The following is a 25,619-nucleotide window of genomic DNA, read 5'->3' on the forward strand; positions in this document are numbered from 1 at the left end:
AATATTTCTACTGTAGATATTTCACTCTGACTCAAGGCAGAGTGTGAAAGATCTACAGTGGAAATATTTGTACAATTGGAGATTTTTGTTTTTATCCGTGAAAAGTATTTCATTAAACAAATGCCTATTTTGTATTGTATTTTTATAGTAAAAAAGAAATACATCAAACACGGGCCTAATATTTCTAATTCCCTTATGCGCATGGCACAGCTACTAAAAAATAAAACACACAAAAAATAAACTTTTGCTAGTTTGACTACATATATTAAATGTCTGATAGATTGATACCCGAACCCACGTGTTACATATTAAATTAGTCTTTCAAGACACATCCCGAAGTAAAAAAATAATCAAGCACTTAGTGTTCGGCTTGTTGTAAACGTAGGTCGTGTAATAAACTTATATTTTTCTTGATAACAGCTAAAACACGTTATAACTATGGCAACAACAACCCACACACGTCAAGCTTTTTTCAGACACTCACAGACACAGGAAATAGAACGTAAGAAGGTATTTATATTTTTCCAGTGGCCAATCGGTGAGTCGGTTTAGCGACCAATCAGACAGCTTGTTACATCCGTGAGCCTGGTGTAGTACTGCAGCTGACTTCAGGGGAATGGATATGGGTTAGCTGATAGCAGCATGAGACTCACCCGCAAGCGCTTCTGCTCTTTCATAGTCTTCATTTACTGCCTCTTTTCACTATATGCCGCTTATAGCGTTTTCTTTACATCTGCTCAGGTTTCCAGGGTGCACAGAGTGGTGAGCAAAAAGGAAGGAGAAAAAAGAGGTATGTAACTGCACTGTTCCACCTATCATTTGTTCTCCAACGTGTCCAATTAATGCATTCACACTGCTAATTAAAGATTGTCGTATATACTGGAAAGGTATTTTATGTCAATGAAATTACTATTGAAATAGATCATGTGGTGCTATTGGCTCAGGCAGGCATTATAATATTTAGGAGATTATGCATAATTCTAAGGAAGCTATACTCCTGGGTGGGCTGTCAAACTAACAAACATTGTTAACAAAATTACAGTTTTCATTTAAAACATTTATTTTTACAGATTTTTTTTTTCCTAAACATTGCTTAAATAATGGTATATAAAGAAATAGTTTAAAGTGATGGTAAATCCAAGTATTTGAAAAAAAGGTATCATTTAGTGAGAAAAGAGTGCTAAACTCACCCCGTTTGTGCCGCGGCAGCTCGCTAAAGTCAAACACTCCGGTCGGTGTCCTGTCGAAAATAGTTACCTTGTCAAGGTTAGCTGCCTCAACGTGCGCATGCTGACAATTATGTAATTGCATTCCACAGATGTTTAAAAAGAATCTTTAGAATGCAATTACGTAATTATAAACATTATTATTATTATTATTACAGACATCCCAACCTGCAAAAACTCATGGTGGCTTCACCGGCTACTGCGCAGCAGGGAGGGAGGGTTTACAGACACACAATACGTTGGATCATGGTACTTGTAGTTTCAGGGAGATGCTATTGCAATGAGGGAGACTCCCTGAACTTCAGGGAGAGTTGGGATGTCTGTTGTTATTATTATTCTTTATTTATAATGCGCCAACAGATTCTGCAGCGCTGCCCATGGGTACAAGGATTAAAAGTACAATGGAGAAACAATACAATAAGAGACAACATTTTACAGACAAATACAGGAGTAGGAGGGCCCTATTCCAGTGAGAACTTACAATCTAGATGGGTGGGAGGATGGGAAACAGGAGGTGGGGACTGCAAAGGTGAGAATGATATTAGTGAGATGATAGATGAGGGCAACTGTTGGGTAAGTGAAGTTAATTTGTTAATGAGTCGGGTGATAAGCTTCCCTGAACAAAAAGGTCTTTAGGGAACGTTTAAAGGAGGAGAGGTTAGGGGAAAGTCTTGACAGCTCAAGGAAGTGCATTCCAGAGGGTTGGTGCCGCACGAGAGAAGTCCTGTAGTCTAGCATGAGAGGAGGTGATGGTAGAGGACACAAGAAGCAGGTCACTGTTGAAGCTTAGGGGGTGGACTGGAGTAGATTTGTTGATGAGTGAGGACAGGTAGCGTGGGGCAGCATTGGTGAGGGCTTTGTAGGTCAGGGTGAGATTTTTTAATTTAATTCTGCTGTGAATGGAGAGCCAGTGAAGGGACTCACAAAGAGGTGCAGCAGAAACAGAGCGTCGAGAGAGGTGGATTAGCCTTGCAGATGCATTTAGGATGGATTGAAGGGGAGAGAGGGAGGCCTGGGTATCATCAGCATAGAGGTGATAGTTGAAGTCATAGCTGTTGATGAGTTTACCCAGTGAAGAAGTGTAAATAGAGAAGAGTAGAGGACCCAGGAAAGAGCCTTGAGGTACTACAACAGAGAGATAAGAGTGAATCCAGAAGAGGGCAGTGTCACAAGAAAGCTGAGAGTCCGTATGAGATGGGGATGGTCAACAGTGTCAAAGGCAGCAGAGAAGTCAAGTAAGATGAGTAGTAGCCTTTGTTTTTAGCAGAAAGGAGGTTGTTAGTAACCATGGTGAGGGCAGTCTCAGTTGAGTGTTGGAGACGGAAGCCAGATTGCAGGGGGTCGAGCAATGAGTTGGAGGACAGGAAGTGGGTTAGGCGATCAAAAGCTAGTTTTTCAAGGATTTTTGAAGCTAGCGGAAGCAATGATATGGGGCGGTATTTTTCAGGATAGTTAGGTGATCTTTGCATGTTTGAAGGAGGCAGGAAATGAGCCGGTAGAAAGGGATAGGTTGAATATATGAGTAAGAGCTGGAGTGAGGGTGGGAGACAGAGAAAGTATTAGATGTGAAGGAGTAGGGTCAAGTGGGCAGGTAGTGAACATGCGCACATCCTCGGGTTGCTAATCTTGGCAGAGATGAAAATTAGTCTCTTATTAAATCTTAAAAAAGCGATGTCCGTGCGGTTACCTAAGGCTGCTGACTGATAATTTGCACGAAGGGTACATTGACATTAAAACTTATCTTTGCACATATCTCAGAATATTTTACAGCGCAATGTGCAAAGAAAAGTGTTAATGTCAATGTACCCTTTGAGCAAATGAGCAGTTAACAGCTTTGGGTAACAGAATTTCAAAACACTGTCGTAATTCGCTACCAACAGTTTTAACTACATATGCGCGCATGGACATCAATGCTTTAACATTCAATATGAGACTAATTTTCATCTCTGCCGAGATTGTCTACCCGAGGATGTGCGCATGCTAATAATAAATTGCATTCCAAAGATTCTTTTGAAACATCTGTGGAATGCAATTACGTAATTGTGAGCATTTACACGTCGAGGTAGGTAATCTATTTTCGATAGTACACTGGCTGCCCATGGCACAGCACTCTTTTTCAATGAGGTGATATTTCCACCTCTAAACCAATAGCCTTGCTAGTCATCTGACAGTGTTCTGTATGCTAACATGGCTATTGGTTTAGAGGTGGAAACGTCACCTCATTTTTAGAAAGCGCCGTGGGCGGCCATAGGCTCTGACTTTAGCAAGCTGCTGCGGCACAGACAGGCTAAGTTTAGCACCCTTTTTTATTAAATGATCAATGAAACTCCACATTATTTTTAGTGATGGTAAATCCTAGCGTTTTTTAAATGCTCAGATCACTTTAAAGTGAATGTAAATTTTGATGAACCAGTGCCCGGTTTTTAATAATCCTATTAAAAACAGGGGCAGTTTCATTCATCAAACTTTACATTTCACTGGTTTTGTTAACATACTTTAACTTTTCTTTGTGAAAGCCGCTCCAGCGCTTCCGCCACCCGTTGCAAGTCTCTTCCTATGTCAGAAATGACGATCCCAGCCATCCTCCAATCACGCCGTTGCTTTAGGCAATGATTCCCCGGGGAGGAAGCCGTGATTGAAGGATACCGGAACCGTCATTGATGATGTATAAAGAGGCTTGCGATGGGCTGGAGAAGCGCTGGAGCGGATTTTAAGAAGAAAAGGTAAGTATTTTAACAAAACAAGTGAAATGTAAAGTTTGATGAATGAAAGTGCCCCTGTTTTTAATAGGATTTCTAAAAACCGGGCACTCATTCTGCAAACTTTACTTTCACTTTAATGGTCTTGTAAATAATGTGCAACATTTTTAGAAAAACATGATATTCTGAACCCTTTTCGTTCTGAAGAATCATTCCACTGAAGCATGAAAATTTCTCCCACAGCTGAAAGTGTCATACAATATACAGTAATCCTTGTGAAATCTTCTCTGAGCACATGTTCTCTTAAACATGAAAGTGTTTTAGTGATGCAGATCTGTAAAAAAGAGAGAAAAAGCAAGACAATTGCTGGCTGCTATTATTTTTTATACAATGTGCTAGCATTAAAAAATAGCTCTATTATAATGTTTGGCACTAATGATCCATTAGGGTGGTGATAGGAGGGTGCCAAGTATTTATATTTAAGGGAAAACAGCCTCTAATTATTGGCTCACTCTAGTAAATTAACTGAGTGTGTACTAGACTATTGATCTGTTGTGGGTGACCAGGCCTGAACTTTGCCAAGGATCAGAGGGTCACCTGCCCTGGGCCCAGCACTTTGGAAAGGGCCCCCGTAATGTCATCAGGGGTGAGGGTATGATGAGATGCAATGTAGTTGTACACCCCAAGGCAGAACAGAGAGTGATCTGAGATGTAATCACAGAAAATGCAGTATGTCTGCAGAAAGAACAGGAACTGTTAGCACTTTAACTTTTCAGCGCTGCTCCACATTAGGCTGTTCTTTTTAAACAGAGCTGTTCTCTGGCTGCATTGTATAAGTTTTCCTTAACAGTGCATCCAGAGCAAAGTGCTGTTTGCAGTAGTGCTGCAAAGCAGCAGTGCATTGATTGTTGTCTGGCTCTGAGAATTTTGCAAGCTCGTTCCCTAGCTTTTCACAGTCTGCAAAGCTGTTTTTCTCTGAATGTAAGATGTTAGTATGAGCAATGCACCTTTTTTTTATTACTACATTTCTATGTTAGACTAAGAGAAAAGGAAACAAATTAATTCAAGAGACATTTTACAATTACTTTTTTTGTCTGCAGCTAATTTGCAATGCAATTTTCAACTACTGCACTAGATTATAAAACTTTAAATATTGCTTTATTTTCCAGTTAACCAACACATTGCAATTGATCTGGTGCTTTAGTGTAACTGACAAATTTACAATTTTATTTTATTTAAAAATGATCTGCAGAAAAAATTTCACAAAAAAAATCTCATTGCAGAAAGTGGAAAAAAGTTCTGTCTCTGGGGTTGTACATCCTGTATTTAGTTTATGAGGAAGTGTTTATGATATCAGAAGGTGTAATTTTAATGTTATTCTTTATGTAGAGCACACTAAATGTTGGGATAGGGGACAAGGCATAACGGGGGAGGTGGAATACGGGTGTTGGGTTGAGGGGCCCCACAAATTTGTCTTGCTAAGGCGCCGCTAATGCCAAGGGTGGCCCTGTAGGTGACACGCCTTCATAGTTAATATAACAGTAATCTAACTTGTTCACTTTTGTTAGCAACTTCCATTTTCTTTTTTTATATATATTTTTTCAGTTATGGGTGCATTCATGTTTAGTTACATTCAAGACCCAGTTATGGGTAAGTTCATATCCAGTTATGATTTGACATAATTTTAGTAATATATCTAGGAGTGGTTAACTTGTTTAAACTCTTGGGTTTTGTATTTAAGTGAAAAGCATTTTGTATTTTATATATATATATATATATATATATATATATATATATATATATATATATATATATATATATATATATATATATATATATATCTATATATATATATATATATATATTGGCACCCCTGTATTTCTGTCAGATAATGCGCCACTTCACATGGACTGAACAAAAGTTTTGTCCTAAGCTTTACATTCCTGTTTTTTTTTAAATAAAGATAACAAAGACAAATGGACAATAGAAGTAAATTAGAAAGTTGCTTAAAATTGCATGCTCTATCTGAATCATGAAAGAAAACAATTTGGGTTTATTATGTGGAAATAAAGCATTTTATGACTGTCAGCCCCAGCTTGCTATTTATTGATCATAATTCTAATCCTCCCAAGTCACATACATAATGGGCAGTCTTCTCACAGCACCTCATTTTTGTGTTAATAGAAAAAGCTATTTTATTTGATAAATATATTTTAATACATTTTATTTGATTAAAAAGAAACCATTTTTCAACATAAGAATTCTCATGGCCACACACACTCAGGTGGAGTGTTGTCATTGTTTTTTTGTCATTAGTTTTGGCACATTCTATGTTTTTTTTTTATGTGGTCAATATCTTATATTACTTCAAACACAGATCCTCATTACTTGGCTAAAGAAGAATGGAATCCTTGGGAGGAAGATGAAAAAATTGTGAATCATTTGCTTTTGAAAAAACGAATAAGTAACCAGAAACGACTTTTGAACCGAGCATCCTACAGTGAACCAGCAGAACTGAAAGTGCAAATATGGGGCAAGGCCGCTATTGGTAGGTGTTAAAGTGTGTGCACGTGGTGTATAATTGTTAATTTAAAGCTTGTTTTATATACAGTAGGTATGGTATGTCTCTTAAGGCCCAAGTTTCAAAAACTTGCTGAAATTATCAGCTTTTTTTACATCCCTGCATATGTTTTTTTGTTTGTTTGTTTGTTTGTTTTTAAATTGTAACATTGTTTACATTCTGACTAGCTGGTATATTTTGTTCCATTTTTTTTTATTATAGCCTATGGGGACTTTTTGTTGATGGATAATTTGAAAAGCTTATAATATACCTCATTGTTTCTCAAGCTAAACATTACACCTTTGATAGTACAGCATTGGTTTCGTTTTTGGAGTCATGCTAGATGGGTACAACAAACAACATTAAAGGGAAAGAAACCAGAATCGTTTCTTTCATGATTTAGATACGGCATGTGATTTATTTATTTTTTTTAATCCATTTTCTAATTTATTTCTATTATCAATTTTTCTTCATTCTCTTGGTATCTTTTATTGATAAGCAGGGACGTATGCTTAGGATCTGGCCCATTTCTGGAGCACTATATAGCATTAGCAAGAGCAATAGATAGCAGCACTATTTCTTGCCATGTAGTGCTCCAGATGGCTAACTATGTATCTCTTCAACACAGAATCTCATGGGAACGAAGCAAATTTGATAATTGAAGGCAATTGCAAACATTTTTAGTTTTCCTATCCCTTTAATAGACGGGGCATTGTCTTCCTGATATTTAGATTGCCTTTGGTGTTAAACTATAATGTTTGTCTCTCATAGGACTTTATCTCTGGCAGCATATTTTGGAGGGATCCCTTGAGCCTGCTGAAAGATCCGCACAATGGAGAGAAGGGCATTTAAGGACAGAGAAAACATTTTTCCGGTACATACTTTCAGTTTTTGTACCTTTATCAAATATAAACTTCACGTTTCCAATGTTTTGTTTTTTATTACTTTTAGTTTGGTGAGGGCAGAGTCGTTACTGCTCATAATTTAACATCTGCCTTCCTTGGACTAGACCTCCTGATCAGATGTGTCTAGAACAGAGAAGCATGCAACCAACACATTACCCCAGTGTAAAGTACTAAACAGACATTGGTCCTTAAATAATTTAACACCCAAATCAGGTAGGATTTATTAAGCTTATAGAGGCATCATATAACATTAAGTGACTCCTAAATCTGATGGGAGGAAAAAATATAACAAATCTTCTCTGCTTCTTTCTTTGGATGCAGAAAAGTCATTTGACAAATAATTTCAACAGTTTCTAAGTTATATACAATTTCACCTACAGACCTAAGGATAACAGACTTCTAGTTTCCATGGATCAGTATTTAAAAATGGCACATAACCAAGGATGTCCTTTGTCCCCACTATTATTTATCTTGTCTACAGGACTCATAGCTGCTAAAATCTGACTTTGCACAAGGAAGTTAATGTTGAATTGGTTTTGACATTGTTTTATCCTTATCCATGTTTTTGTTAATGAGACGTATATTGCAAAAATGCTTCTATTTAAAATTGAAATACACCCATGCACATTTTCAGTTTTGGCCTTTCTACTCCTTAAACAAAATATATTATATACAGGGCCTAGTATTTTCATTGTTTTGTCTCTGATGGAGAATTTTTTCACAATTGCATCTGTCCTACTAGAATGGCTTATTTTTGATCCAGTACTTTTAAAGTGATGGTCAATTTGGATAAATTAGTGCCCGGTTTTTAATAAACCTATTAAAATCAAGGGCACTTTAATTAATCAAAATTGACATTTCACTTGTTTTCTTCAAAAACTTACCTTTTAATCCTGAATGCCGCTTCAGCGATTCCCCCGGCCGCCGGAAGCCTCTTCTAACGTCAGAAATGACGAATCCGGCTTCCTCCAATCACGGCTTTCCCTCCCGGGGGGATCATGGCCTGGTGCAACGCCGTGATTGGAGGAAGCCGGATTCGTCATTTTGGACCCGCAAAGAGGACTTGCGACGGGCGGAGGAAGCGCTGCAGCGGCTGACAGTATTAAAAGGTAAGTTTTTGAAGAAAAGGAGTGAAATGTCAATTTTGATGAATTAAAGTGCCCTTGTTTTTAATAGGTTTATTAAAAACCGGGTACTAATTCATCCAAATTGACCTTCACTATATAAGGATATGTTGAGAAACAAATATATATGTGGGGTAGTTGTCCTCATATAATTGTGTTTTGGGACTGGGCATTGTTTTTTCCCCCAATGAGGAAGGTAGTGTTTTCCTAACTTTACTAAACTGGATAATTTTATTTTATTTTGGGGGGTTTTTGTAGTAACTGTATGTTCTAAATAAAATATTATTAAATATGTTAAATATAAAACGTGTATAGATTATCTGCAAACAATATAAAAACACAGAAGCACCACATGGCCCAATATTGTTTGGTACAAATGAAGGTATTAAGTGGGATGGATTCACTCACAATTGGTGTAGCACCCCTAGTGGTGCAAGAGGAGCGGTCTAGGATCAATATCAGTCACCCAGAAGACTGACCTCCGGTAGGTATTCAGTAATCTGCAGGAAATGATATAGAACACAAGAGTGCCTATATGGCCTAGTATTGTTTGTATAGGCAGAAAATATGTATAATAGTGATATATAGTATTTAGATGAAACAGCCACTGGTTGGCTGAGAAACGTGTTGCTTTTATTTTTAATAAAGTAAATTTTTATATATACTTGCCGCCAGACTACTTTTTTGTTTCATCTCCACCTTTGAATCATTGGGAGTTCCAGATTGCCGGATATAAGTCTACTGGGTTACTATATTGATCCCAGTTCGCCCTGTCTGCACCAAGGGAGGTGCTCCACTAAATGTGAGTGTACTATATATCACTATTATACATATTTTCTGCCTATACAAACAATACTAGGCCATATAGGCACTCTTGTGTTCTATATCATTTCCTGCAGATTACTAAATACCTACCGGAGGTCAGTCTTCTGGGTGACTGATATTGATCCCAGACCGCTCCTCTTGCACCACTAGGGGTGCTACACCAATTGTGAGTGTATCCATCACACTTAAAGGGACACTGAACCCAAAAAAATTTTTTCGCGATTCAGATAGAGCATGCAATTTTAAGCAACTTTCTAATTTACTCCTATTATCAAATTTTCTTCATTCTCTTGGTATGTTTATTTGAAAAGCAAGAATTTAAGTTTAGATGCCGGCCCATTTTTGGTGAACAACCTGGGTTGTCCTTACTGATTGGACAGCACCAATAAACACGTGCTGTCCATGGTTGCTTAAAATTGCATGCTCTATCTGAATCATGAAAGAAAAAAAATTGGGTTCAGTATCCCTTTAACCCCTTAATGACCGCAACACTTTTCCATTTTCTGTCCGTTTGGGACCAAGGCTATTTTTACATTTCTGCGGTGTTTATGTTTAGCTGTAATTTTCCTCTTACTCATTTACTGTACCCACACATATTATATACCGTTTCTCTCGCCATTAAATGGACTTTCTGAAGATACCATTATTTTCATAAAATCTCATAATTTACTATAAAAAAATTATAAAATATGAGAAAAAAATGGAAAAAACACTTTTTCTAACTTTGACCCTCAAAATCTCCTACACCTCTACAACTACCAAAAAACTCCCATGCTAAATAGTTTCTAAATTTTGTCCTGAGTTTAGAAATACCCAATGTTAACATGTTCTTTGCTTTTTTTGCAAGTTATAGGGCAATAAGTACAAGTAGCACTTTGCTATTTCCAAACCATTTATTTTTTTCAAAATTAGCGATAGTTACATTGGAACACTAATATCTGTCAGGAATCCCTGAATAACCCTTCAATATATATATATATATATATATATATATATATATATATATATATATATATATATATATATATATATATATATATATATATATATATATATATATATATATATATATATATATATAATATACAGGTAGCCCTCGGTTTACGCCGGGGTTAGGCTCCAGAAGGAATGGTTGTAAATCGAAACCATTGTAAATTGAAACCCAGTTTATAATGTAAGTCAATGGGAAGTGAGGGAGTTAAGGTTCCAGGCCCCTCTCAAAATTGTCATAAGTAACACCTAATACATTATTTTTAAAGCTTTGAAATGAAGACTTTAAATGCTAAACAGCATTATAAACCTAATAAAATAATCACACAACACAGATTTCACTTGCATTTTTCTGCAAACAGTTCTGTCTATGCATTCCAATCTGGACTGATTTATAGACACGAAGATCTTGTTCCTTTGAAATCTGCTCGATAGCTCAGGTCTGGTTAAACTGATTAATTTCAGATTGCTTGGCTTTGCTGCAACACAAGCGGTTTGCCAGGATTTTGGAAAGGTTATGTTACAATTTTATGACTTGTGATTTTAGTTATTAAAAGTGAGAGTATTTCTTCTGATAGGCCTATCTTTAGTTTGGGGCCTATCGCATACCCCAGTTTTATTTATTGTCATGAAAGTGTATATTTTTTGAAATGTTGACACCCCAAGGTATTGTATATGGTGTGCTTTGATTCCTTTGAAGCAACCATTTTAGCCAAAAAAATTGGAGAAAGTGTATGGTGGTTATTTTTCAATTTTCATTTTTACACACACACACTGCTTTTTGACTATGATTTAGGAGAGACTGTTGTAAGGTAGTGCAAAAAAAATACTTCAGGTTGTTTTTTGCAAGGCACCCTGAGAATACCTATGTCCCCCATGCATAGGTTTGACAGGGGTTTTGGTAAAAAAAAAAAAAAACAGCCCCAATTTTAGAAAAAAATAGATTAGTGAAATTTAAAAATCTGGCACAGTAAAAGTAAAAAAACAACAAAAAAAACATCTAACAGTAAACATAACCAAAAAAAAAATAACAGCAAATTTATTTATTTTTTAAAAATTGACCATTGTATGGTACTGCTTGAAGCAGTCCACAATGCAGAGTCCAGGCTGTCCAGGGCAATCAGGACAGTGATATACAGTGTCCCTTCTCTGCCCCCTCTTGGTACAGAGACTGCATTTTTTTTGTGGTCTCTGCTTTGCGGCAGTAGGGGGGGATTTTAAAAATAAAATGAGTAGCCCCAACTCTGCTCTCACCCATCACCGCCCGGGGAGCAGGTGCATCATGGTAGGGTACAAAATCCCCGAAATGATCTGGAGCTGAAACTGTAAAAAAGTCTGTTTCATTCTGGGGTTTGCTTTTTTGAACAACAAAAAAAGTGTTGTGGGTTGCAATCTGCATTAGGTAAATTGCAACCTTTTTGTACCAGGCCCTTGTCTTCCGCATATTTAGGTAGGGCTGCAGCTGCTGATCTGCCAGATCAACCCCACCCATATGCCGGTTATAAGACTTGATGCACACTGGCTTCCTTATGATCCGCCACCGTCCTCTCTGTGTGGATGGTAGTAAGAAGGTACACATCCTTCTTGTCTCTGTACTTAAGTGCCAACAGCTCCTCTTGGCGCAGAGCTGAGGTCTCCCCCCTTCGTAGCCGGGTGCGTACCAGTTGTCCTGGGAAACCTGTGCAGTTCTTTTTAATTGTACCGCAAGCTACTGTATCAAAGCAATACAGTAGCTTGAACAAAAGGACACTTGTATAAAAATTGTCTAAGTACAAGTGATACCCTTTGTTCATTAGGGGTAATAGCAGGTCCCAGACAATCTTGCCAGTGGTTCCCATATGTTCTGGGCAACCTGGAGGGTCAAGGTGGCTATCCTTTCCGTCATACACCCGGAAGGCCTGAGTATACCCAGTCTCGCTCTCACAGAGCTTATACACCTTTACCCCATACCTGGAGCGCTTGGGAGGAATATACTGCTTGAATCCCAGCCTTCCCTTATACTTCATCAGGGATTCATCAACGCATATATTCCTTCCAGGTGTATAAGCCTCTGCAAACCTGGCAGAAAAGTGGGTAATCAGGGGGCGGATTTTATACAGCCTGTCAAATTGGGGATGCTCCCTAGGGGGGCACAGGCTGTTGTCGCTGAAGGGCATGAAATGCAGAATCATTTCATACCTCTGCCTCGACATACTCTGGGAGAAAATGGGGGTAGAGCAGATGGGGCTACTGCTCCAGTAGGAGCGAATAGAGGGTTTCTTTATGATGCCCATCAGCATAGTCAATGCCCAGAATTTTTTAAATTCTGGCACATTGATGGGGGCCCATTGCTGCTTTGCCAAATATGTTTCAGGCTTTGCAGCACGGTACTGATGGGCATATAAATTAGTTTGGGCGACAATGTTCCCCAATACATCATCGCCCAGAAACTGTTGGGGGCTAAAACCTTTGCTGTGAAGGTGGGATATCTGGCTTCTGGAGATGAGGCATTACCCACTCTTCAGCGGCAATGGCAGCAACACGCCTCCTTCTGGCAGGTGGGCTAGCAGCCACAGATACATCACTATCAGTTGAGACTGCATCTAATGATGTATCTCTGAGCATATGGCAGGGTCAAAATTGGGGTCTGAGTCAGACATAGAGGCATCTGACTCTGACGCAAGAATAGCATACACTTTCTCAGCACTATATCTTTTTTCTGTGACATTTTTGTATCTGTCACATCTGTTACAACAACAAAATTAACCCCTAAAAAATGCACAGACAGCAAAAAAGTACAGCTATGCTACTGCCAGTGATTTATAGCGATCACTGGCAAGCTAGGGGTTAATGACTCTGGAAATTAAATTAAATTAGCTAAATGGCTCTGAAAAGAGCCTTTGGTTTTTTAAAAAAATTACAACAAAAAAATGAACCCATAAAAAAATGCACAGACAGCATAAAAAGTGCAGCTATGTTACTGCCAGTGATTTATAGTGATCACTGGCAAGCTAGGGGTTAATGGCAATAAATCTCTCTCTCTCTCTCTCTCTCTCTCTCTCTCTCTCTCTCTCTCTCTCTCTCTCTCTCTCTCTCTCTCTCTCTCTCTCTCTCTCTCTCTCTCTCTCTCTCTCTCTCTCTCTCTCTCTCTCTCTCTCTCTCTCTCTCTCTCTCTCTCTCTCTCTCTCTCTCTCTCTCTCTCTCTCTCTCTCTCTCTCTCTCTCTCTCTCTCTCTCTCTCTCTCTCTTTTTCTCTCTCTTTTTCTCTCTCTTTTTCTCTCTCTCTCTCTCTCTCTCTCTCTTTTTCTCTCTCTCTCTCTCTCTCTCTCTCTCTTTTTCTCTCTCTCTCTCTCTCTCTCTCTCTCTTTTTCTCTCTCTCTCTCTCTTTTTCTCTCTCTCTCTCTCTCTTTTTCTCTCTCTCTCTCTCTCTTTTTCTCTCTCTCTCTCTCTCTTTTTCTCTCTCTCTCTCTCTCTCTCTTTTTCTCTCTCTCTCTCTCTCTCTCTCTTTTTCTCTCTCTCTCTCTCTCTTTTTCTCTCTCTCTCTCTCTCTCTTTTTCTCTCTCTCTCTCTCTCTTTTTCTCTCTCTCTCTCTCTCTTTTTCTCTCTCTCTCTCTCTCTTTTTCTCTCTCTCTCTCTCTTTTTCTCTCTCTCTCTCTCTTTTTCTCTCTCTCTCTCTCTCTTTTTCTCTCTCTCTCTCTTTCTCTCTCTCTCTTTTTCTCTCTCTTTTTCTCTCTCTTTTTCTCTCTCTTTTTCTCTCTCTCTCTCTTTTTCTCTCTCTCTCTCTCTCTCTCTTTTTCTCTCTCTCTCTCTCTCTCTCTCTCTCTCTTTTTCTCTCTCTTTTTCTCTCTCTTTTTCTCTCTCTCTCTCTCTCTCTCTCTCTCTTTTTCTCTCTCTCTCTCTTTTTCTCTCTCTCTCTCTCTCTCTCTTTTTCTCTCTCTCTCTCTCTCTTTTTCTCTCTCTTTTTCTCTCTCTCTTTCTCTCTCTCTCTCTTTCTCTCTCTCTCTTTCTCTCTCTCTTTCTCTCTCTCTCTTTCTCTCTCTCTTTCTCTTCCTTCAACAAAATCGCAAGTGAGGAGAGGGAGGGATATCCACACTGATCAGAGTCAATATTTACAAATATTAACTTGATCAGACAAATGGGATATTTTATTCTAAAAAAATTATTGTGTGGGAAGGCTCAGATTGGGTGACCCTAGCTTGCCCCTATAATGAGGCAGGCTAGGGACACCCCCAGAGGCCCCATGATGCACTGGGCATCACCATTTTGGAAGCCTCATGGGGGGGGGGGGGCTGGCTATATAGGGGCTTTTATTTTTTTCTGTCCATTTTTTTTTTAGTTTTTTATTTTATATCCTAACTAAGTGCCTCGACCCACCAAGGCACTTAGCACACAAGCAGAGCATCGGAAGCGTGTCTGATCGCTTCCGATGCTCTGCTATACTGCCAGGCTCCACGTGGAGCAAAACCGGAGTGATCACTCAATGGGGAGTGATCAATCCGGTCCCGGCACTCCAGAACAGTACTGCAGGATGCCTCGACATTCCTGCAATACTGTAAGAGTGTCTGGAAGCGATCTTGATCGCTTCCAGCACTCAGTTTAGCCAACGACGTGCAGGGTACGTCCTCAGGCGTTAACTGCCTTTTTTTTTTTTTTTGCGGACGTACCCTGCACGTCGACGGTCACTAAGGGGTTAATACCTTAATTTGTATCAAACAATATTGGGCCATGTGGCGCTTCTGTGTTTTTATATTGTTTGCAAATGACTGATCCTGGATCGTGGCCTTGATCCTCTACAGATAGCTTCCTTGACCTGCATCATAATCTACCCAGTGTGGACATTATCTCTAGACGAGATTTGAATTGTGTTAGATATTGAAAATCAATAACCAACATTTTTTTATTATTATATTTTGCACCACCTTGGTAATACTTAGGTTTCCAGATAGGGATATATGTCCTATTATCCATCTGTCTGGCTGTCCACGTGTTCTATATAACACAATAGCCCTATATAGACATATTACTGGTACCACTTAATTGTGTGTTATTTATTTATATACAGGGAGTGCAGAATTATTAGGCAAATTAGTATTTTGACCACATCATCCTCTTTATGCATGTTGTCTTACTCCAAGCTGTATAGGCTCGAAAGCCTACTACCAATTAAGCATATTAGGTGATGTGCATCTCTGTAATGAGAAGGGGTGTGGTCTAATGACATTAACACCCTATATCAGGTGTGCATAATTATTAGGCAACTTCCTTTCCTTTGGCAAAATGGGTCAAAAGAAGGACTTGACAGGCTCAGAAAAGTCAAAAATAGTGAGATATCTTGCAGAGGGATGCAGCACTCTTAAAATTGCAAAGCTTCTGAAGCGTGATCATCGAACAATCAAGCGTTTCATTCAAAATAGTCAACAGGGTCGCAAGAAGCGTGTGGAAAAACCAAGGCGCAAAATAACTGCCCATGAACTGAGAAAAGTCAAGCGTGCAGCTGCCAAGATGCCACTTGCCACCAGTTTGGGCATATTTCAGAGCTGCAACATCACTGGAGTGCCCAAAAGCACAAGGTGTGCAATACTCAGAGACATGGCCAAGGTAAGAAAGGCTGAAAGACGACCACCACTGAACAAGACACACAAGCTGAAACGTCAAGACTGGGCCAAGAAATATCTCAAGACTGATTTTTCTAAGGTTTTATGGACTGATGAAATGAGAGTGAGTCTTGATGGGCCAGATGGATGGGCCCGTGGCTGGATTGGTAAAGGGCAGAGAGCTCCAGTCCGACTCAGACGCCAGCAAGGTGGAGGTGGAGTACTGGTTTGGGCTGGTATCATCAAAGATGAGCTTGTGGGGCCTTTTCGGGTTGAGGATGGAGTCAAGCTCAACTCCCAGTCCTACTGCCATTTTCTGGAAGACACCTTCTTCAAGCAGTGGTACAGGAAATAGTCTGCATCCTTCAAGAAAAACATGATTTTCATGCAGGACAATGCTCCATCACACGCGTCCAAGTACTCCACAGCGTGGCTGGCAAGAAAGGGTATAAAAGAAGAAAATCTAATGACATGGCCTCCTTGTTCACCTGATCTGAACCCCATTGAGAACCTGTGGTCCATCATCAAATGTGAGATTTACAAGGAGGGAAAACAGTACACCTCTCTGAACAGTGTCTGGGAGGCTGTGGTTGCTGCTGCACGCAATGTTGATGGTGAACAGATCAAAACACTGTCAGAATCCATGGATGGCAGGCTTTTGAGTGTCCTTGCAAAGAAAGGTGGCTATATTGGTCACTGATTTGTTTTTGTTTTGTTTTTGAATGTCAGAAATGTATATTTGTGAATGTTGAGATGTTATATTGGTTTCACTGGTAAAAATAAATAATTGAAATGGGTATATATTTGTTTTTTGTTAAGTTGCCTAATAATTATGCACAGTAATAGTCACCTGCACACACAGATATCCCCCTAAAATAGCTAAAACTAAAAACAAACTAAAAACTACTTCCAAAAATATTCAGCTTTGATATTAATGAGTTTTTTGGGTTCAATGAGAACATGGTTGTTGTTCAATAATAAAATTAATCCTCAAAAATACAACTTGCCTAATAATTCTGCACTCCATACATATATATATATATATATATATATATATATATATATATATATACATACATGCATTTGGTATAGCTCCACTGGTCGGAATACTTCAATTATTTGAATCGCTCACTTAATACCATAAATCTTAAGGATATCATACACGGTATAACAATGGTGCCCCCTATCTTTTTTTATTCGTGTATAGATTATAATTTTGAATCTCTTGTGTATGAAACTATTTTTCTATTTATTTCAAATGAATCATTACTTACAGGATGTAAAAATCACAAAACATTCCTATTTATTAAAAGGTTCTGATATCAAGTCCTATTTTTAAAGGGGCCGTAAAGACTTTGAGATTGTATAATGAAAGTCTGCACAATTGTGGGTTTTCTATTTCTGAGCATTAGAAGTGCATATTTCAGCTTTCACAAGTCCCTATTTTGCTTCATCAGAGATAAAATAAGGAACTACAAAACAATGGGCATTTTGCTAAAAAAATGACAATGGCTCTTTTCCAAAAACAGGCTGATTGGCTCCTACAAATATGGCAAGTGGAGTTTTGTTATTAAAAAGCATTTGCATTAACCTATTGTGGTATTTATTGCAAGACTGCAGAAACCTCTTGTAATTACAAATGTTTACTGTACCTTTTTAAGATTGTTACGATTTATTTGGCGAGTGTTTATTTTTAAGCTGTGTTTTTTTCCCATGAATACAGTTTTCTTACTGGCCCTGCAGTTGTCCCTGACTACTTATCGGTTGAGGCAGATAATGTGGTGCTTGTTCTCAATGGAAGAGAAGAAACAAAGATCTCATTTGCCATACAGTGGTTACATTACACACAGACCTTGGTGGAAAATCGTAAGCTCCAACATGTTGCTGTCGTGTTGCTTGGAAGTGAGCAGTGCAATAATGACTGGATAAGGCCTTACCTCAAAAGACACGGAGGGTTTGTGGATCTCCTTTTTTTTGTCTATGACAGCACGTGGATTAATGATGAGGATGTTTACCAGTGGCCCCTCGGAGTGGCTACGTAAGTCATTTTAAAGTTCCCTCCATTTCTTTTGTATATTTGCTGGACAGCACCACTTGTTACCTTATGCACAAAAATCAGTAAGTGTGATGTGTTTCTCTCCACTGATACAGTCCTGTAAGGGTTGTCTGTTAGCCAGTGAGCTTTAGTATAACACTATCCAGTGTGCACAAGCTGCATTTACTTTTATTGAAATATGTTTTACTTAAAGGGACGGTAATGTAGCGCATGCAATTTTAAGCAACTTTCCTATTTACTTCTGTTATTAAATTTATGTTGTTCACTTGGTATCCTTTTTTTTAATAGTAAGTTTAGGAGTAGCAATGCACTACTGGGAGCTAGCTGCCCACATCTGGTGAACCAATAACAAGAGAGACATATGTGCTGCCACTAATCACCAGCTAGCTCCCAGAAGTCCTGTGCTGCTTCTAAGCCTACCTAGGTATGCTCTTCAACAAAGATACCAAGAGAACAACACACATTTGATGATAGGAGTAAATTGGAAAGCTGTTTAAAATCACATGCTATATCTCAATCATGAACATTTAATTTTGAATTGACTATCCTTTTAATAGGAATGAACATCTTTTAACTGTGGCTCTTTTTAATGCATTTTTTTTTTATTTGTGTAGTGAACCTTTAGGAATATTTTTAATCCATTGAATAATAATCTACCATTTAATCTAGAAATGTTTTCAATATTTTTACTAGACATTGGCATTAGGCATCTTCGTTAGCTTCTGAATGCGGAAGTAGGGGGCCGCTCGTGGACTTCGGCTATTTTCGATGCTGGATTGATTCTTGTAAAAGATCATCACACTAAGATCTGTGTACATCCAGAACTTAGATTGGGGATATTTATCAAGCATAAATCTGGCACTGAAAATAGCTGAAGTCCAGAGCTTCCACCTAATTCCGCATTTGGCGGCTAACATAGATACTGAATGCCGATGCCTAATTTTTACCTAGCGAAATCTGTGTGAACATGTGTTAGATGGATATGCATGTTCACAAATGAAATGTTGCAATGCATTTTATTTATTCACTTATGCTCACCGCTTAGAATGTGTTTAAGGGTATAAACACATACCTAAAGTCTTGCAGCAGCCACAGCTAAGCCAGCTTTGAGTAAGATGCCAAGGGGCTAAGCAAATACATGGATATGACAGTTCTAAGTTGCTCACACTCGGTAGAGACAACATATTGCGTGTGTAGCTTTGTATTTAACCCCTTGTGAAAGGGTTAAATACACAGCTAGGGGTGAGCATTCGTGCATCAACAATAAAATACTCTAATGCTTTAGACTATTTTATTTTTACACCATGTTCCTTTTAAAGGGACAGTATACACTCCTTTTCATATAACTGCATGTAATAGACACTACTATAAAGAATAAGATGCACAAATACTGATATAAAAATCCAGTATAAAACTGTTTAAAAACTTGCTTAGAAGCTCTCAGTTTAGCTCTGTTGAAAAGGCAGCTGGAAAGCCCACTGCAAGTGGGAAATAAGACACTCCCCCCCCCCCTTTCTTTTGCATATGAAAAGACCCTTTACACAAACAGGAGCAAGCTGGAGTAGGTAGCTGACGGTATTCACATAAAACTTTGGGGCTTGGTTAGGAGTCTGAAAATCAGAGCAATGTTATTTAAAAATAAGCAAAACTATACATTTAAAAAAAAAAAAAAACTTTATGGGCTATATAAATAGATCATCTACAAAACATTTATGCAAAGAAAAAATGAGTGTATAATGTCACTTTAAAATATGCTACACTGTCAGATGTGCTATTTGGTAGCATCCCTGCTTCAGTTATTCCTGATGCAAAGAAAAAAAAACAATGCTCTTTTTAAATGTATTGCATTATGCCCCAACTAATCAGAATTGTAATACTGTGTTCATATATTTTACAGCTATAGAAATTTTCCAATTGTTGAGCCAAACTGGTCCATGGTTCAAGATTCTCGGCCATACGTGTGCAATTTTGTTGGAACTATATATAGCAATTCCTCTAGGGAGACCCTTATGGATATTGTAAAAAAGAATGGTCTGGAACAGCTTTGTTTGATCTCACCTAGAGAACAGTAAGTGCTGCATTTTTTTTTCATTTTTTTAGTTTGTTTATTGGATTATTCATTAAAGAGTAACTTTTATTAAAGGGCATAATATTCTGAAAATGATATGCTTTAAAGCACTAGACTCCGAGCATGTCATTTTAATACTAACGACTATACTACTGTCTGTTTAATTCCGGAAATGGGTTTAATGCACAGTAGAAGCTCAGTGTCTTGCAAATAGCGCTGCTGATTGAATCAGTGGGGTGCTAAGGGGTTAAACATATTGTAGGGCAGGGTCGATAGTATAAAAAATTGCATGCTTTAAATAGTATGTAATTTTTAAATGATTATGGCCCTTTAAATACTTATTATGAGCTAAAAGTGAGAATTTCATCTCATTTCTATGGGCAAAAGTGACTTGTGTTTTATTCAGTTTACACAGTTACTTGTAGGTCCCTGTCCCAACACTGTGCATTAGTACAGCCCTTCTTAAACTGTGGGTCGCAACCCCATATGGGGCCGCGTAACCCTATTGTGGGGGTTGCAGGGAGGCCCGTGTAAGAAGCAGGCACTAGTTGTTTTGGAAGCCGATGATGCTTCTGGATTTATAGCAGATGCACCAACCGGAAGTGCAGTTCTGAGAGCTGTTTCCGGAGGGGAAGGTGTTGAGTGGGACTCTCAAGGGGGTTTGGTTGTCAGAGGGACAGGAGGATTGTAAGGTCCGGGGCCCGAGCTCTCAGGCACAGGGGGCCAGGAGAAATGACTGTGTTGTGACCGATCCTGAGCCTGTGACCGGACTTGATTGCTTCAGAGGAGGATGAGCCTGCTGTGTGTGCAGTATCATCGGTGAGGACAGCAGTGCTTCCTGGGAGAGGGGGCAATATGCTAATTACTAGACACATAAGGTGCTGGTAGGGGCATTAACATGGGGTAAGAGACACATCCATCCACTATGTGCTCTGCTATAATCATATCAAAATGAGCAGGTTTGTTGATCAGGACTTGGTAAAGATCCCATCTGAACAGCAAGTAAGCAGGCACCACAGAATATTACAACCACCTTTATTGTGTCGAACCATAACGTTTCGGCCCCACACAGAGGCCTTGGTCACATGGGAATAAAACACGTGTAACAACACACCCCTACGCTAGTGCCTAATAAACCCCCTGGGGATAACCTGATTTGCTGCAGAATGGACCTCGTGATCTCTCGCATTAAACATAAAGGAAAACAGATGTGTAAGAAAAACGTAATCAAAGCGAGTCTGTTGTCATGGTGAACAATAAACAAAACATGACAGCTATTTGCAACACAGCTTGTCAACCATCCGGGTATTCGACACTCCCCCAGCTGACGTAGTAAATATTCTTTACATCACCATGGCAACGTAATGACAACACGCAAAACGTCAGTCCAAAATTGCATCGATTCAGTAAATCCTCTATAATAAAATACATCAAAGACTGCTGATAGGAGACCACGTGCGGAATATAGGTAAACGCAAATACTAGTAATATAACAAATTTATCCAAATCTAAACCTTTAGGTTAACCAGTATTAGAGCTATATTACACCTAATCTGAATTAAAAGCAAATCTGCTCACATAGTGGCTCCAAACATACCTATACAGTTAAAAACAAAAAAACAATGTGCCTTAAGGATATAGTAGAACAGTATTGTTGAGGAGAGGAAGCCCACAGTCCTATTTATAGAAGCAACTATAATCCACCATGGTATTAAGTCCTTTAGGTTAAATGGTCCCCAGATGATGTATCCACCTCGATTCCAAGTAGGGCTTTTGCTCGATCACCTCCACGTCTAGGTTTTGGCACATGATCTATCAGGATTGTCCTCATAGCAGAAATGGTATATGCAGCTTGCTGGAAGTGGCGTGCCACTGGTTGGTCTGATCCGCATTTTTCAAAGGCCAGTCTAATTACAGATTTATGGTTTGCCAACCTCTCCCTGAATGTAGTGATAGTTTTCCCAACATAATCTAAAGAACATGGATAAATGATGTAAATGGCGTGATCTGATGTGCATGTCAGCCGATGTCGGATTTGAATGATCTGATTAGTGTGGGGAAAGTGGAACCGGATTCCTGTAATCATGCTGTTACAAGTTTTCCCGGGGGATCAGACCAACCAGTGGCAAGCTGGACATACAATTTCTACTATGAGGGTAATCCTGATAGATCATGTGCCAAAACCTAGACGTGGAGGTGATCGAGCAAAAAGCCCTACTTAGGTTGGAATCGAGGTGGATACATCCTCTGGAGACCACTTCACCTAAAGGACTTAATACCATGGTGGATTATAGTTGCTTTTATAAATAGAACTGTGGGCTTCCTCTCCGCAACAATACTGTTCTACCATATCCTTGAGGCACATTGTTTTTTTGTTTTTAACTGTATAGGTCTGTTTGGAGCCACTACTGAGCAGATTTGCTTGTAATGCGGATTAGGTAAAATATAGCTCTAATGCTTGTTAACCTAAAGGTTTAGATTTGGATAAATTTGTTATATTATTAGTATTTGCGTTTACCTATATTCCGCATGTCGTCTCCTATCAGCAGTCTTTGATGTATTTTATTATAGCGGATTTACTGAATCGCTGCAATTTTGGACTTACGTTTTGCGTGTTGTCATTACGTTGCCATGGTGATGAAAAGAATATTTACTACGTCAGCTGGGAGAGTGTCAAATACCCGGATGGCTAACACGCTGTGTTACAAATAGCTGTCATGTTTTGTTTATTGTTCACCATGACAACGGACTCGCTTTGATGATAGTTTTCTTACACCTTATCTTTTCATTTATTTTTTATGCGAGGCGTCACGCTGTCCATTCTGCGGCGAATCAGGTTATCTCCAGGGGGTTTATTTGGCACTAACGTAGTGGTATGTTGTTACACATTGTATTTTATTCCCATGCATGTGACCAAGGCCTCTGTGTGGGGCCGAAACGTTATGGTTTAAGGCAATAAAGGTGGTTGTAATATTCTGTGGTGCCTGCTTACATACATACATACATACATGCATACATACATACATACGGGGTATGAATATGAAGGGGCAGTGAGCATGGAATGGAATATGAGCATGGAAGGGAGGGTATAGAAGGGTCATTAAGCATGGAAGGGGGGAGTATGAGCATAAAAATGGAGAGTATAAAGGGGAAGTATGAGCATGGAAGGGGGTATGAATATGAAGGGGGAGTATGAAAGGAGCATGGGAGTATGAGTTTGAAGGGGGGGAGTATGGAAGGGGAGGGGAGAGAGCATGGAAGGGGGTGAGTATGGAAGGGGCATTAAGCATGAAGGGGGGTTATGAGCACACAAATGGAGAGTATGAAGGCGAAGAATGAGTATGGAAGGGAGGGTATGAGCATGGAAGGGGGTATGAATATGAAGGGGGAGTATGAAAGGAGCATGGGAGTATGAGTTTGAAGGGGGGGAGTATGGAAGGGGAGGGGAGAGAGCATGGAAGGGGGTGAGTATAGAAGGGGCATTAAGCATGAAGGGGGGTTATGAGCACACAAATGGAGAGTATGAAGGCGAAGAATGAGTATGGAAGGGAGGGTATGAGCATGGAAGGGGGTATGAATATGAAGGGGGAGTATGAAAGGAGCATAGGGGGGAGTATGACTATGAAGGGGGGAGTATGGAAGGGGAGAGAGCATGGAGGGGGGGAGTATGGAAGGGGCAGGGCAGAGAGTATAGAAGGGGCAGGGGAGAGAGCATGAAGGGGCGAGTATGAGTATGATTTATCAGTAAATGTTTGATTTGTACACCTATTTTATACACCAGGGGTCACGTAAAAATTTATCACGCAAAAAGGGGTCGCGAGTAAAAAAAAAGTTAAGAAGTCCTGCATTAGTACACTATGTGAGACTCCCTCTCATTTAAAGGGACATGAAACACAAAAATTTTCTTTCATGATTTAGAAACTGCATACAATTTTAAACAACTTTCCAGTTTACTTATATCATCTAATTTGCTTCTTTCTCTTGATATCATTTTGTTGAAGAGCATATCTAAATAGGCTCAGTAGCTGCTGATTGGCACAGATGCCTTGTATGATTGACTCACCATTGTGCATTTCTATTTTTTCAACAAAGGATATCTAAAGAATGAAGCAAATTAGATAATAGAAGTACATTGAAATCTTGTTTAAAATTGTATTCTCTAACTGAATCATGAAAGAAAATATTTGGGTTTCATGTCCCTTTAACTATTCACTCCTTGTGAATTTGATGTTGAAAATATTAAATAGTTTAGTAATTCTTTGTGTACTGTACAGTGTGGACTAATGTGTGTTGCACAGTAATTGCTTTGTTGTTTGTGTGTCTGTTTGTTTTTAAGCTTTGTGTGCTAATGATAGGGCAGATATGTTTTTTTTGTTTTCTTTAAAGGGACATGAAAGTTAAAATTAAGCTTTCGTGACTCAAACACAGTGTGTAGTCATTCAATTTACTTCTGCTATTACATTTGTTCTCTTGGCACCTTTTGTTAAAGAGCATACCAAGGTAGTCTCAGGAGCATGCATGTGTCTTGAGCACAATAAGACTTCAGTGTCTGCAATGTTATGCATTGTTATATATCGCTCAAGACTTACACCGTCCTGACCCTTCCTATGTGTGCTCTTCAACTAAACATACTAAGAGAACGAAGAAGATTTGATAATAAAAGTAAATTGGAAAGTTCTGGTGAGATTGTATGGTGATAAAGGATAAACATGTTTTGTTGTATCCATTAGGTGGCAACCTCAAGAAACAAATGAGAGTTTTAAAAGCTACCATGATGCACTGCTGCAGAGTGACCTGACATTAAGCCCGGTTGGTGTAAACACGGAGTGCTATAGAATTTATGAAGCTTGCTCCTATGGCTCTGTTCCTGTAGTGGAAGATGTAATGACACCAGGGACATGTGGAAACTCCTCTGTAACAAACAGTGCTCCTTTGCAGTTGTTGAAGTCGATGGGGGCTCCGTTTATCTTTATTAAGTCATGGAAAGAACTTCCTGCTTTATTACAGAAAGAGAGAAGCATGACCTTACAAGAAAAGATTCAGAGGAGGAAAAGGGTGATAGAATGGTATCGGCAATTCAAGGCACAGCTCAGACAGAGATTTGTTCAAGTGCTTGAAAAGACCTTTTTAAATGATGATAGAGAGATAAATGTATGATCACTTTATAGAGTCAAGCAGACATTTCAGAATAAAACACCAGTACAAGGTCTGTACTGAGTAAATTGTATGTCATATTATCTGAATGGTGGACCCATTTGTGTAGTCACGGTAACCTGTAAATAAAACAATAGAACTCTGAAATCAACCCTATGATGTGTCTGCACTGTAAGCTATGAAAATCTAAATTCATATGTGCATGCAGTATTAACTTCTACAGAGAACATCATATTCAGTGTAAATGTAAGATTAAACCGTATCTGTTTTTTAGCTCCGTAATATTATTTCACCTGTTCTCATCTGTGGAGTTACTATGTCATCCATCACAGCGGCTCACTGCACTTAGGTGGTTGAAAAAAGGCTTTTCATTTATCCCTCCCATCACAAAATTGTCTCTCATACCTTAATATTAAAATACTAAAACACTAAACTGGCAA

General features: G+C 38.9%; 1 protein-coding gene across 1 annotated transcript; it reads left to right on the top strand.

Annotated features, from left to right (window-relative positions):
• The first annotated feature begins 573 nt into the window (after positions 1–573).
• RXYLT1 (ribitol xylosyltransferase 1) lies at positions 574–25,619 on the top strand. Its single transcript, XM_053719794.1, has 6 exons — positions 574–790; positions 6,303–6,473; positions 7,257–7,359; positions 17,625–17,939; positions 19,855–20,025; positions 24,756–25,619. The coding sequence occupies exons 1-6, from the start codon at positions 643–645 to the stop codon at positions 25,180–25,182; spliced, it is 1,335 nt and encodes a 444-aa protein (XP_053575769.1). The 5' UTR covers positions 574–642; the 3' UTR covers positions 25,183–25,619.

This window comes from Bombina bombina, chromosome 6 (assembly GCF_027579735.1).
Source record: "Bombina bombina isolate aBomBom1 chromosome 6, aBomBom1.pri, whole genome shotgun sequence".
NCBI lineage: Eukaryota > Metazoa > Chordata > Amphibia > Anura > Bombinatoridae > Bombina > Bombina bombina.

Excerpts from the sequence above, each read along its gene's own strand:
- RXYLT1 (XM_053719794.1), top strand. The coding sequence starts at position 643 with ATGAGACTCACCCGCAAGCGCTTCTGCTCTTTCATAGTCTTCATTTAC. Across the intron at positions 6,474-7,256 it reads ATGGGGCAAGGCCGCTATTG|GACTTTATCTCTGGCAGCAT; the intron begins GTAGGTGTTAAA and ends TGTCTCTCATAG. Across the intron at positions 17,940-19,854 it reads TGGCCCCTCGGAGTGGCTAC|CTATAGAAATTTTCCAATTG; the intron begins GTAAGTCATTTT and ends TATATTTTACAG.